This window comes from Eumetopias jubatus, unplaced genomic scaffold, assembly GCF_037043125.1.
Source record: "Eumetopias jubatus isolate StellerSeaLion01/CBP00866 unplaced genomic scaffold, mEumJub1_p1.0 scaffold_11, whole genome shotgun sequence".
In the NCBI taxonomy this organism is placed as follows: domain Eukaryota; kingdom Metazoa; phylum Chordata; class Mammalia; order Carnivora; family Otariidae; genus Eumetopias; species Eumetopias jubatus.
In genome coordinates, this window is record NW_028274817.1 from 126,252,653 (window position 1) to 126,266,644 (window position 13,992).

The 13,992-nt window shown below is 50.0% G+C and overlaps 1 protein-coding gene across 1 annotated transcript in view; it reads right to left on the reverse strand.

Moving 5' to 3' along the window:
- Positions 1-13,992, reverse strand: part of IL3RA (interleukin 3 receptor subunit alpha) — a 55,622-nt gene that overhangs the window by 6,281 nt on the left and 35,349 nt on the right. The window contains exons 19-24 of the mRNA XM_088028587.1: positions 12,431-12,528; positions 7,918-8,036; positions 4,810-4,930; positions 4,189-4,321; positions 3,929-4,104; positions 265-380 (exon numbers count right to left, since the gene is read on the reverse strand). Of these exons, the coding sequence (XP_087884713.1) occupies positions 265-380; positions 3,929-4,104; positions 4,189-4,321; positions 4,810-4,930; positions 7,918-8,036; positions 12,431-12,528 (763 nt within the window). The remainder of the gene's footprint in view (positions 1-264; positions 381-3,928; positions 4,105-4,188; positions 4,322-4,809; positions 4,931-7,917; positions 8,037-12,430; positions 12,529-13,992) is intronic.

Genomic DNA, 13,992 nt, shown 5'->3' on the forward strand with positions numbered 1-13,992 from the left:
ACATGATCTTTAATTTTTTTCAGTTTTTTTTTTGTCTTAACATTCTTCATTTTTATGTAGGGTTTATGTTTTTATTTTTTTATTTAAAATTTACGTTTTATTTTTATTTATTTTTTTTACTTTATTTTTATTTGTGTTTATTTTTAAAAGACTAAAAACTTTTTTTTGATTCATATTTTTTTGTGTGTATGTTTTATCTGCCCCCGAAGCTTTGGGGTACGGATTCTAGAGAATCTAGAATTGCCAGCTAGGACAAGCATTTACCTTTTGTATTTGAAGTTGATACTCAAATCTGAGATTGACGTGGCTTGACGCTTTCCATTCCATCATCGAATATGATTTGTTACACATCGCAGTGATGTTGGGTGGACTTAATCTCTCTAGGACAGGAGGAAGAAAAAAAACAAAGAGACTTGAATGAGTAAACCAAATCAACATTCCCCCCCTCCGCTCCCAGAAGATACTTCGAAAACAGGCTTCATAGAAATTTAGGGTGGTGGGGAGGAGAGGAAAAAGTCGTTCCAAGGTTAAAGAATGGGCAAAATATCTATACAGATGCATGACAAAATACGTTGAGATATCTATCCACTCGGATTAGCCTTAGGTCTAGCTGCTCAGAGCCTGGGAGAGACCCCCAGCCACCCTGGGACCCTTCTGGAAAGCACTCTTTAGGTCTGTGCCTTGGACGTCCCCAGGTCCGGCGGCCTGGCCCGCTCCCCACCCTGCTCGGGGTGCGTCCCATTTCCAAAGCCCTTGGCCGGCCAGCTGTACTCCCAGAAACGTCTGTCCTCTTCACGTTCTCCAGGCCCTGCCTGCTGTAGCCAGGTCGTCCCCGGACGTCCTGCCCCGCCTCCTGGGTGCCGAGACCCACCTGGCCGGCCCCGTTCGGGGGCTCTGCCCTCTGCCCTCCTTCCGGGCCTTCAGCCTCCCCTGACTTCGTGGTTTCGCCAAGCTTCCGACGTGACCGCGTCTGAAACTACAGCCCAGGTCTGACCTCCACTGGGAGCCCAGCCCTGGGTCCTCACCTGCCTGCAGTGGACTTCCACCTGGACCCCCGGCTGAAAGCTCACTACAGGGCAGTCCCCAGCTCCGAGTCTCCTCCCCCCGGCCCCACAACCCACCTGCTCTTCCTCTCTGCGGGCCCTCGCCCTCCTCCCCCTCCCCTCCCCCATTTATGACATCACCCTGCCCCCAGGCTCCCTCAGTCCTGCCTCTACCGCAGCAGCATGCACAGAATCCATCCACAAAGTAGCCTCAAAACCAACTGCCCTCCCTCCTCCCCGCAGCCAACCAGGCCCTGCCCATCTGGGGCCACCTTGCTGTGGGACACGCCCACCCCCACCCCCACCCCCACCCCACCAAAGGCCTTGTCCCCTCAGAAGCAGGAGACAGGGCGCGAGGCCTGCTTGGGAGGGCGTGCCCACTGGCAGGGCCAGGAGAGTGCGGCCCGGAAGGCAGGCGCACCCCGAAGGCCAGGTAAGTCAGTCCTGCTGGGGAACAACCCTGAAGACGGCCCAGAACCCACCTGCTAGGAGCCACCCAGCCCAGGCGAGGGAGCAGGGTTACCCACCAGCCCCTCCGACTTTGGGCAGAGTGCTCACATCCTGCCTGCCTGTGGGCTGAAAGACTCTGGTCACAATATAACACGCACAGGCAGGGTCCCCTTGTACACCTATGGCTCCTTGTGGGAGGAAGGGCCAGGCACAGGGTGAGACGTGAGTCACTTTCTACAGAGCTCTACAGGGAGGGGAATGGCCACCCCCAAATGGTACATCCATGTCAAATCGCTAAAACCTGTGAATGGGATCTTGTTTAAAAACAGGGTCTTTGCAGGTATAATAAGGGAAGGATCTTGAGACGATGTCCTCCTAGATCACGGTGGCCCTAAATCCAATGACAGGTGTCCTTGTAAGAGACAGAAGAAGAGACACGGACACAGAGGAGAAGCCACTTGAGGATGGAGGCAGAGACGGGAGGGACACGGCCACCAGCCCAGGGAGGCCTGGAGCCGCAGGAGCTGGAAGAGGCAGGAAGGACCCTCCCCTGGAGCCTCAGGAGGGAGCACAGCCCTGCCCCGCCTGGATCTCAGAGGCCCTGCCCTGCCTGGATCTCAGTGGTCCTGCCCCACCTGGATCTCCAGGGCTGGGGGATAAATTCCTGTGCTTTAAGCCTCACGGTTTGGGATCATTTATTAAGGTACCAACTGGGAAATAATAAAGCACCACGGCCCTATTCTCTTGGTGTCAACTGGCAACATCCGGGACCCTCTTCAGCAGCCACCCCTGCAAGCCTGAACCTGGCCCATCGCAGCACAGAGCTGTGTGTGACTGATGTCCTTGCGCATGGCCCCAGGCTTGGGTCCATGCTCTCCCGGTGCCATGCTGAAATGGCTAGTAACGGTATTGTATTCATTTCCCAGGGCTGCCTGGTAGACCACCAACGGGTGGCTTGAACCATAGAAATATGTGTCCTCGCAGTTCTGGAGACCAGAAATCTGAAACCCAAGTGTCCACAGGGCTGGTTCCTTCTGGAAGCTCAGAGGGAGAATCTGTTCCAGGCCCCTTTCCCACGTGGGGTGGCTCCTGGCGGATCCTTGGCGTTCCCGGGGTACAGACACATCACCCCCATAGCCTCCCATAGCCTTCCTGTCTGTCTTTGGGTTGGCCTCTGTGTCCCCTCCTTTTCTTGTAAGGGACCGCCATACCGGATTAGGGCCTGCCTGTAATAAGCGCAAAGACCCTATTTCCACATAAGGTGGCATTCACAGCTGCCAAGATGTGGACAGGTCTTTTGAGGGGACAACAGGCATTTTTCAGTTTGTGTTCCTGGGGAATAATGGAGCATGCACTGGGGACACGGAGCCCCCAGTTCTCATTTGACCCCTCCGTGCATCCCCACGGGGCTCTCAGACACCCACCACCCCACTGCACTAACCACTGTCTCCACCCACCCCTGCTGGGAGCTGGGGTGAGGACACAGGGGTCCAGGTGAGAGCGTGCATTGAGTTGCAGGTGGTCTCGGACACGGTCTGGATGTACCAGTGAGGGCCCCGTGTCTGAGGGAACAGTGTCCAATCAGTGCCAGTAAAACATGGCATGGAGCTCAAGAGGCAGGAGGCCACAGACAAAGGAAGAGTCCCCCTGCTTTTCAAACAAGAGGCCTTGCCTTTTTCCCCTCTGCACCACGTCTCAGTTCATGTAGCCGGCCATGTGCTTCCTTACCCCACGTGGACCCGCCAGGGCAGGCCCAGGCTCCCGGAGGCTGAAAGCTGTCACAATCTGGGGAGGGGTCCAGTTAAAGAAAATGGATGGGGACATAGCTTTGTTACGATGGGGTTTGTGTTCCAGAAACCCATTGGCATATCAATGCAGGGCCGTGACAGGTGCTGTGGGCACGACTCTCACCCCTCTCCAAGACTTGTGACTTGGAGGCATGTGTCCCTTGTGTTATGGGAATGTTCCAGAAGCAAGCGGGTTACTTCCTTAGGTGCAAGGAGCTCCTAGCCACCGCTAGGAGCTGAACGCATGTCATCCCCAAATGCACAAGCCCTGGCCCCCAGTGGGATGGCATTCAGAGGTGAGCCTTCAGGAGGTAATTAGGGTTACCTGACATCATGAAGGTGGGGCCCCCATGATGGGACTCGGGTCTGGATAAGCAAAAGAGAACGGAGCTCCCTTTCTCTCCCTCATCCCCAACGTGAAGTCACCGTGAGAAGGCTGCCAGGTGCAAGCCAGGAAGAGGGACCCTCACCAGGAGCCAGATCTGTGGGCCCCTTAAGGTCGGGCTTCCAGCTGCCAGAACCGTGAGAAATCACGTGTCATTTCAGCCAGCCGTTTGGGGTTATTTTGTTACAGCCCCCTCAGCTCAGACACCAGCATCCCAGAGCCGAGGGTACAGCCTGAGAGCCGTGTCCTTGACCCGTACTCACCAATTTCTGATAATTCGACAGAACGGTCCAAGCAGGGGATCCTGGCGCCGTGGCTTGTGCCTCTCACCAGGATCTGGAGCTGTTTCGGCAATCTGGACACATCATTGAAACGACACCGGACGTGTCTCCCCCGATCATCCATTTCGTAATGTGGACACTCCTGCTCCCTGTGGGTCCTTCGGTAAGGAGGGAGCACCCAGTAATGACCCAGCAGCCCCATGTGCCCGGGGAGAGCCCAGCCGTGCCATGGCCACACCTACCTCAGCTCCTGCCAGTACAGGCGATACTGGACATCACTGGGGGCCTCCCTGCCCACCTCCCAGCTGCACGTCAGGAAGTCCACATCGTGCACCCAGCAGTCCAGACGTTGTGCGGCCGCCCCAGGGTTTCCTTCTGCACTTGCAAAGGAGGTGAAAAGAAGGGCAAATCCCCTTTCACACACACAGTTACAGGGACAAACACAGAGCTATGCTGTGGAGGCTTGACCCAGTTTCCCGTGACGATAACCCTTGGAAAACACGGTTGTGTGGTATCTCCAGCCAGATGTCAACACCCACACGCTCAAGATGCAGGACAGTCTCTTCCCCCAAGGGCTCCCCAGATGGTCCTTTTCTCGCCTTACCCCCTTCCCTCCTGCCCATCCTCACCCCCCCCACCACCAACCACTCATCTGTGATGCATTTGCACACTTCATCAACTCAGGTAGGTCCTATGAATGAAATACTCCTGCAGACGTGATGCCCTAGGGCTGTGTGCTTCTTTTCTTTTCTCCCCCCACTCCTTGCAGGTCCACCCAAGCTAAAAGTCATGGTTTTTGTATTCCTACGACCAACCAATGACTGAAGGCAAACAAAACCCAAAGAGGAACACGTTCCGCTCACCTTGCAGAGGATACTGAATCCCCATCAAGAATGGTGGGCCTTTGGTCAAGGAGATGGTGAAGTTTCTCACTTCACATAAGGGAAGTACGTGGAACTGGCAGTAACGGTTGTTGTCGATGGCCTGAGAGAGAGAGAGAGAGAACCATTTATTCATTGTTGAAAGAGCACACGTAGTGCCATGCTGATGAAATTCGGATTTAACAACAACAGCAACAATAACAACACCAACAAAACCATAAGTCTCCAGGACTTGCTCCATAGATTCCCCGCAATCTTCATCAAAACCCCAGCAATTTATTTTGTGGCGGCCGACAAACCGGAGACAGTCTATAAATTACTGGTTGGTGGAGAGGGAGGGAGATGTGAACAGGTGAGGAGCACAGGATTTTTTTTTTTTTAGGGCAGTGACATTGTTCTGTATAAAACGTATCGTTCAAACAAAACAAAACAAAACAAAACAAAAAACGTATCATTCTCCATTTGTTGAAAGTCACCAAATCACACACTAAGAGTGACCCTTCGATAAACTGTGCACTCTGGGTGACGATGATGTGTCCAAGCACGTTCATCAGTGGTAACGACTGTGCCATCTGGTGGGGAGGCTCATAGCGGGGAGGCCGTGGCTGTGTGGGGGCAGGGGGTTGGGGGCTCTATACCTTCCTCTCAATTTTCCTGTGAACCTCACACTGCTCTGGAAAAAAAGTGAAGTTTATTAATTGTTTAACACTGTACAAAAATTTCTATAAAATAATTCCATTTATAATAAATAAATGAATATTCCATGTAAGGAATTCCATTATGAATAAATCGACCCTTTTCTAAGGATCAAATGATAAAAGAAATTGGCATGGAAAAGCTGGGAAAATGAGGAAATAAAAATCGAATGTCACATGGAACAAAAATGAAAGGAAAATACTTATCAAGCTCATGATGGATTCCAGCTTCATACCTGTATTGTATAATAAGTTAATATAAATAGAAAATGATGTGAGGCTCCGAATGGATTAATAAGCAGAAGGTTATTTTCTTAAGACTTTCTTTTTAAGTCATCTCTACACCCAACGTAGAGCTCAAACTCACGACCGCCTGACGTCAAGAGTCACACATTCTACCAAATGAGCCAGCCAGCGCCCCCAGTTGGTGGAAAGTGTAATCAATAAATGAAGAAGACCTCTATCTAGTTAATCGTATATGTAACAGATTCAACCAGACTAGTTGTTAAATACATATTAACACAACGCATCTGAAACTCTGGGAAAATGTGCGCCTTTGTGCAGTTTTCGGCACTGATCTAAAACTTCCTTGGATAATTCAGGTGAGGTTCGTAAACACAGTCACTGTCTCTTGTCTGAGGAACTCGGGTTCCATAAAGGCTTCTAAAAGGAAGGTCAGAACAGCAGAATGCGGGGTAGACGAGTGTTTTCCCAAACCTCCCATAGCTGTGCTCAGCGCTGCCTCTGAGCATTCTCTGGCAGCCCGAGGATGGAGGTCTTCATGTATGCAGATCACGAAAACAGGAGTGGGACAGACTCCACCCACTGTGAAGGGGAACCCGTCTCCGTTGAGGACAAACACACCAAACCGAATGGTTCAACACAATATTTACCCATTTGGCCAAGAGCGTAACGTTCAAGTAGCACAGATACATGGGAAAACTGGACAAAAACGCAAAGACCGTTAACAAAACAGAAATGAATTCAACTTAGGGAAAACCAACAGCAGATGAGGGAATGACAACAGGGTCCAGTATCTTGAAACAGTCCTCAGCAATTCCTTCTACATCTTCGGTACCGAGAAAAAAATATCTAGATCTCTCCTACATGCAATTTACGTGCATGGACGTTGTGAAGTAGGAATCCAACTTAATTTTAGTGCATTTTGGAAATTGTGCTGACTTCATGCATACAACACTCTATCGCTTCTATATCGACTTGAAATATCGTCTTAGTTAAAATCCACCCCACCCCCACCTGCCACCAATGCATGCTTCTGCTTCCGGATTGTTCCATTTCTTTAATCTATCCATGCATTCTGTCAATCTGATACTTTGGATAATCATACCTTCTCAGCACATTTGGAGGCATCATGGAAAGGCAAATTCCTGATCACTAGTGTTCTTTATCAACATTTCTTGGTTCTTTCTGTAGCCTGTGTTGTTCCAGAGTTTAGAGTCAACTGGCCAAGCTCCAGTGAAATCCCACTGAGGCTTGTCATGAACTGGATTGTGTCCCCCAAAATTCACGATGAAGCCCTCACCCCAGGACCTCAGAAAGTGGCTGTATTTGGACATTGGGTCTTTAAAGAGGGGATTAAGGTAAAATGAGGTCAGTAGGGTGGGCCCTGATCCCATAGGACTGGGGTCCTTATAAGAAGTGGGGGATGAGGACACAGACATGCCCAGAGGGACGACCACATGAGGACAGAGAATGGACATAGTGTGTCTACACGCCCAGGAGAGAGGTCTCGGGAGAAACCAGCCTCAGCCCCAACTTGGATCTCAAGACTCCCAGCTTCAGGCCCACCTGGAGCTCAGACTCCCAGCCTCCAGGAGTGGGAGGAATAAATATGTGTTGTATGAGCCCCTTCCTCTAGGGTATTTGTTCTGGGGGCCCAGGTTGTGACGTATATTGTATTAAATCAGGAATCATCTCAAGACAGCAAATTCATTCTCAAGGAAGTTGACAGGTGCCTCTTCCTCATGAGGCTCTATGAGCTGTGAAAGTACTGTATTCTCACCATGGCCCACCCATAGGATCTGCCCCAGTTCTCAAGACCCCTGAGCCGCGGAAGATGACACAGTACTAGGTTTGGGTGAGGGGCGGGAAATGGAGGGAAGGCGAGCGCTCACTTTCAGCTGGGTTTGGCTCTCTACCCGCAATCCCTGAACACATTTTCTCACCAACGCTCTCCAGGGGCACCATCTTGGACATCCTCCAGGTGGCAAACCCTGAGCTGTGGTGCTGGGAATAGACCCCACATCCCACACCCAAGCCCAGAGTAGAACCCCCACCTCTGTGATGTCTGGGCTGGACTTGGCCCTGGGGTTCTGGTAGCTCTTAAGTCCCCAAAAGTCACAGAAGCTCCAGTGTGCCAAGTACAGGGAAGTACCTTAGTGATAAGTTTTGAATTTATGAAACACATAATTTCAGAAACATTTCCATGGAGGTCCCAGGTCAGTCTCCTTTCTCCCGGCTCCATCCTTAGGTTCTTAATCAGTACATTGGGATCTGAAATGTTTAGAGGTCAGAGTTAGAAGAAATACTGCGGATGTTTGAACCCTTACCGCCATGGAACTTCCTCCCACCGAATTCACCGACAACCTCGGGAAGCAGAATTCTACATGGACAAGGCATGGCTGGGACCTGGCCGAGGCCATCAATCAACACCGCCTTATTCCTCTCATTAGCCTGCCCTCCCAGTGATGGAGGAAAACAACCCCAAAAGTTGGGTGAAGCCGGTCACTTTCTGCCATCCCCATTTATGTTAAATGTACCTTTTGTGACCATGTTACTTTCCCTGAGAACCGAGAACAAATTCTGGCTTACATACATCTCTCAAGGTCAACGATTCTGGGACTAGTGGTTGCCAATGGCCATCAAAGATGCATTTCCTTTTTTTTTTTTTTTTTGTTCTACTTTGAAAATATAAGGCATGGTCCTTAGAATGATATTCATGACCTTCCACAGTTCACGGGCTGTTGGAACAATTCTGATATTGCTGGAAAAACTCCGTGAGTACATACATCTGGTTATGTTTTGAAATGGAATCAAAGCTCACGCATTCCTGCCACAGGGTCCCTGGGAAAGGGGGTCTCTAGTGGCAGACCACAGAGCTCAACATCTCTCATCAAAGTCTTGCTTGCCCATGTCCAAGGCGCTACTGAGTCATGTTTTGCCAATAAGTCTGTAAGGCTACAACAAATACTTGGTGAGATTTTATCTGTGGCTCCTTTCAAGAACTTACAGGATATGACTTTCATAAACGTTCACAGAGTTTATAAACTGCAAGTATCGTGATTAGTTATCAAGATCAACAGCCTTAGTTTCATAAGCAAGACCAAACCATATCAACACTTTGGTTTCTGCCATTATTTTCTTCTAACATATAAGGACAATTTATTCCTTCACAATAATAAAAAAATTCATTTGGAGAAATTTCTTTTAAGTTGAAAATGTAATTCTTGATAGATTCTTTTTTAATTTAAATTCAATTAACCAACATATAGTACGTCATTAGTTTCAGATGTAGTGTTCAATAATTTATCAGTTGTGTATAACACCCTTTTAAGAGAGTCTTATGCTTCAGGGGCGCCTGGGTGGCTCAGTCGTTAAGCGTCTGCCTTCGGCTCAGGTCATGATCTCAGGGTCCTCATCGGGGTCCCTGCTCCGCAGGAAGACTGCTTCTCCCTCTCCCACTCCCCCTGCTTGTGTTCCCTCTCTTGCTGTGTCTCTATGTCACATAAATAAATAAAATCTTTAAAAAAAAAGAGAGCGAATCTTATGCTTCAAAATTTGCACTCAGTCCTGCCAACACATTAAATATCATTAAAACAGATATGAAGGATGAAGTAGTAAATATTAATGTTAGTATATTTTATCATTTTAGTTTATTTTTATAAATAACATAAATGTATATAAATTATCAGATATTTAAGGAAGAAAAAGTATCATGTGCTCAAAAGTTCAAAAAAGAAAGGGTGGGGGCGACGGGAAATATTTTCTGATTCATTTTAGGAGGCCAGCATTATCCCAATATCAAAATCAAAGATATTAAAAGTAAACTCGAGACCAACGCCCTTTATAAACATAGACACAAAATCCATTCAGAAAATATTAGTAAAAAAAACCAGGAATACATAAACCTGGTAACACCTTATGACCCAAGAGATTTACTCTGGGAATGCAAGGTTTCTTTAGCCATCAATATAATTCGTCCCCATTAACCAGAGACTAAGGATCTTCTCCATAGAAGCAGAAAAAAAAAAAAAAAAAAAAAAACTGACCCAACTTAACAACCATTTGGGATTAAGAAATCTCAGCAAACTGGGTGCCTGGGTGGCTCAGTTGGTTAAGCAACTGCCTTCGGCTCAGGTCATGATCCTGGAGTCCCGGGATCGAGTCCCGCATCGGGCTCCCTGCTTGGTGGGGAGTCTGCTTCTCCCTCTGACCTTCTTCCCTCTCATGCTCTCTCTACCATTCTCTCTCTCTCTCAGTAAATAAATAAATAAAAAATCTTTAAAAAACAAAACAAAACAAGAAATCTCAGCAAACTAAGAATGGAACAAATCTTCCTTACCCTGATAAATCTATGAAAATCTTTGAGCTAATTCAGACTCAATGGTGAAAGACTAACCACGTCTCCTTAAGACCAGAACAAGGCAAGGCATCTGGTTTAACACTTTTAATCCACCTAGTACTGTACCAACGGCCCTCTTAATGCAATTTGGCCAACGGTGAAGCTTTAGGGGGCTTCCAGCTTGGGAGGGAAAATGTGAAAATTTTATTGCATCAGCTGCCTCCTTCAGCCTTTGATTTCTAGAAAGCAGCTCACTTCCTACCTGTGGTCAGCGATCCTAGAGTACCCTCAGGCCTGAAGTGACCGCAAAGGCGGCAGCGGACTCTGCCCCAGGACAAGACAGGCAAATCAAAGATAATGCTCAGACCTGGGGGTGTCGGGCTGAGAAGTAGGGGGAGCCCCTTCCCTTCCCAGACATCCCACATCTCCCAGCCCCTTGGGCATGGGGTGTGGCCATGTGACTGGGTTCTAGTCCACAAAATTCTACAGGAGACATCACAGTACTTCCAGTTCTCACCCATAAATGCTCCTGGAGATGGTGAAGGACCCTGGATCTTGGAGTAAATAACTGGGACAAAACGACCTGTTCTGAGTCGCACTGTGTCCCCTCAAAATTCATGCTGGAGTCCCAACTTGCAGGACCTCACGATGGGACCTTATTTGGAAATGGGGTCATTGCAGGTGTTAATTCATTAAGATGGGGTCATTCTTGAATACTGAGGAACCTAACACAATGTGACCGGTGTCCTTATTAAGAGGGAATATTTGGACACGAACAGATGCAGAGGAGAAGCCACATGAAGACGGAGGCAGAGATGGGAGGGATGCAGTCGCAAGCCCAGGGACGCCTCGAGCCCCAGAAGCTGGAAGAGGCAGGGAGGACCCTTCCCTGGAGTCTTGGGAGGGAGCACAGCCCTGCCCCGCCTGGATCTCAGTGGTCCTGCCCCACCTGGATCTCAGCAGCCCTGCCCTGCCTGGATCTCAGACTTCTGGTCTCCAGAGCTGGGAGACATAAATTAAGCCCCCTAGGCTATGGTATTTTATTCTGGCCGCCCACGCAGACTCAAATAGCAGCCTTCAGAAGAACAATCCCTTCCTCTCCGTCCCCCACAAAACATCTGAATTCCACCCCTATTTGAGGAAGGAATAAACGTCTAAGGGGTTATGAAATCTTGTGGCTGTCACTGCAGCTGACATCTTCCGGACTGATGTAACCACCAGGTGGATAAGATCCCAGACTGCTGGAGAACCTATCATGCCTGGGGCCCCGGGCTCGGCCCACGTCTGTGTGCCATGGGAACCCGGCGTGGAAAACATGCAGATGGCCTCTGTCTCAGGTCCGCCGCTTACTCGGAAAATTCCTGACAGTGACTGGGTTCCATGCGGACATTCCAGCAGGTCGGCGCGAACCTTCAGAGACATTAGCAGCCCCGTCTTCCTCGTGGCCTTGGGCACACTCAGGGCCCGCACCCAGGCTAAGTCAATGCTCTGTGCTCTGTACCGGGCTTCACTGGCTTCCAACTGGCTCCCTGGGACATTCCCTGCTGCATGCCCATCGGCCGCCCCTGTCCCCTGAGTCTGACCAGACAGTGACAGTCAGAAGTGGGCACAGATGGCTCGGGGATTGTAATCAGCATCTTCTCATCTCACTACTTCTGGTTACTATGGAATCTCATTATCCTTCATTGAATGATCTCATTATTCCCCATCATCATGATGCAATATCGTATGAGCCACATGGAAGGCAAGGAGACGGTACTTTGCCACACGTGGCCTTCTCCTCGGGCGCACGTCTGTGGCTACACGTTCCCTTCTTATAAGGACACCAGTCCTGTTGCATTAGGACCGCACCCTGATGGCCTTATCTCCGCTTAATTCCGTCTGGAAAGACTCCATCTCCAAACACAGTCACAGGTATAGGTTCTGAGGGTGAGGGCTTCCAGGGAGGAGCTTGGTGGGGACACAGGTCAGCCCATAACCAAAGCCTTTCCCGTGACCCTACCCAGGAAGGGGAGACACAGGTGAAACCCAATTTCGCACTGGAATAATGACTCAGGACCAAGGTAGGTGATGCATCTTTGCATTCGAGCTATATTGAAACGCTCAGCACCTCGACCCTATCACAGTCGGTATCCTGGCTATGAGACTGTACCGTGACAGCATTGCAAGGTGATCCCATTGGCGGGATTGGGGTGAGGGGCACATGGGCAGTCTCTGCATCAGCTCTTACAGCTGCCAGTGGATCTATAATGATCTTGACATGGAGTTTAACTGAACACCAAAACACCTAACACACCCACAGACCACAGTTGGGTTTTCGTCCTACCTTCCTCCATTTGCAGCAGACCGGAGACAGACGTCAGAAACACCATGAGCCACACCAAGGCCATAGCGATGTGGCTCCCACGGCAGGGAGGTCGTGTGCTGGAAGAGAAGGCACAGTCAGAGTGTGGGACAGGGGAGGGTGAACTTAGGGAAGCTACTGCTCACGAGCCTGGAGCTCCTTCCGGGAGGGAAGGCTCTGGGTATGTGCATGTGTGTGGGCGTGTGTGCATTCGCATACACCCATGTGCATGTGCTCACATTCATGTACGCATGTGTGCATGTGTGTGTGCATACGTGTATACCCATGTCCACGTGTGTGTTCATGTACCTCCATGTGCACATTCGTGTACGCATGTGTACATGTGTGTGCCTTTGCATATACCCATGTCCTTTTGTGTGCATTTGCGTACATCCATGTGCATATGCACACGTTCGTGTACGCATGTGTACATGCGTGTGCATTTTCATATATCCATGTCCATTTGTGTGCATTTGCGTACACCCATGTGCAGGTGCCTGTATTCGTGTACACCCGTGTGTGGGCATTCATGAACACCCACGTCCATGTGTGTGCATTCGCACACACCCACGTGCATGTGCTTGCATTTATGTACACGTAGCGTACCACTACCGTGTGCATGTGTGTGTGCATGTATATGTGTGTGCATACATGTGTGTGTCTGGGTGTGCATGCGTGCACCTATGCCTGTCGTGTGTGTGTGTGTGTGTGTGTGTGTGTGTGTGTGTGCATCCCTGTGTGTATGTCAGCCTGCCTTTAAAGACTTGCACCCTGAGGTCTGAGCATGCTCTTGGCTCCAGCCTCATGCAGAAACCAGGAAAGCACACTCAACGCGTGGTACCGGGAAACACTGCCATGACAAAGCCCTGGAAGGAAGTGTCATTAAAAATGTGAAGTCAACACAGATCTAATTTCCTGAATGGGCAGAGTTACGGTAACTGAACCCTGCATGGTCCGAACGCCCTGGCCAGGACCTTCCCAGGGTCCCCGGGAAGCACCCCTCCTCAGGCTGGCTCTCCGGGACCCTCGCCTGGGTGGCCAGCCTCCTGCCCCCACTGGGACCGTCAGCAACAGGGTCTCCTGATGGGCCCCCATTCCTCCCCACAATATTATCGTTGGCAAACGCCATTAGTGGCCTGGGGCCAGCCCTCTGTGCCCCTCAGAATTGCCCACAAAATGTGCTGCGTACACACCAACCCATCTGGAAAATCTTAGCCAGGATCAATGAGCTGGGGCCTCAGACTTCCCTGGTCTTGTCCCAGGCATTCACAGCCCCCATCACAGGACCCAACATGGACCCCTCTGGGGGTCTCATCTGCTCCCCTGAGCTCAGCCTTGGGGCTGCAAGGAGATTTCCCGTCTTGACAACAGGGCGGACAATGATTTCCAGCAAATGTGAACTCTTGCACGATCTGATAGTGAAAGTGCTTCTTGCCAAACCGGGGAGCACGCCTGAGAGACCCCTTCCCCAGGAGAGGGAGGGAGGCGGGAGGCGCCCAGGAACAGGTGTTTTGTAGTCGATTTGTAATACGGGATGAGCATGC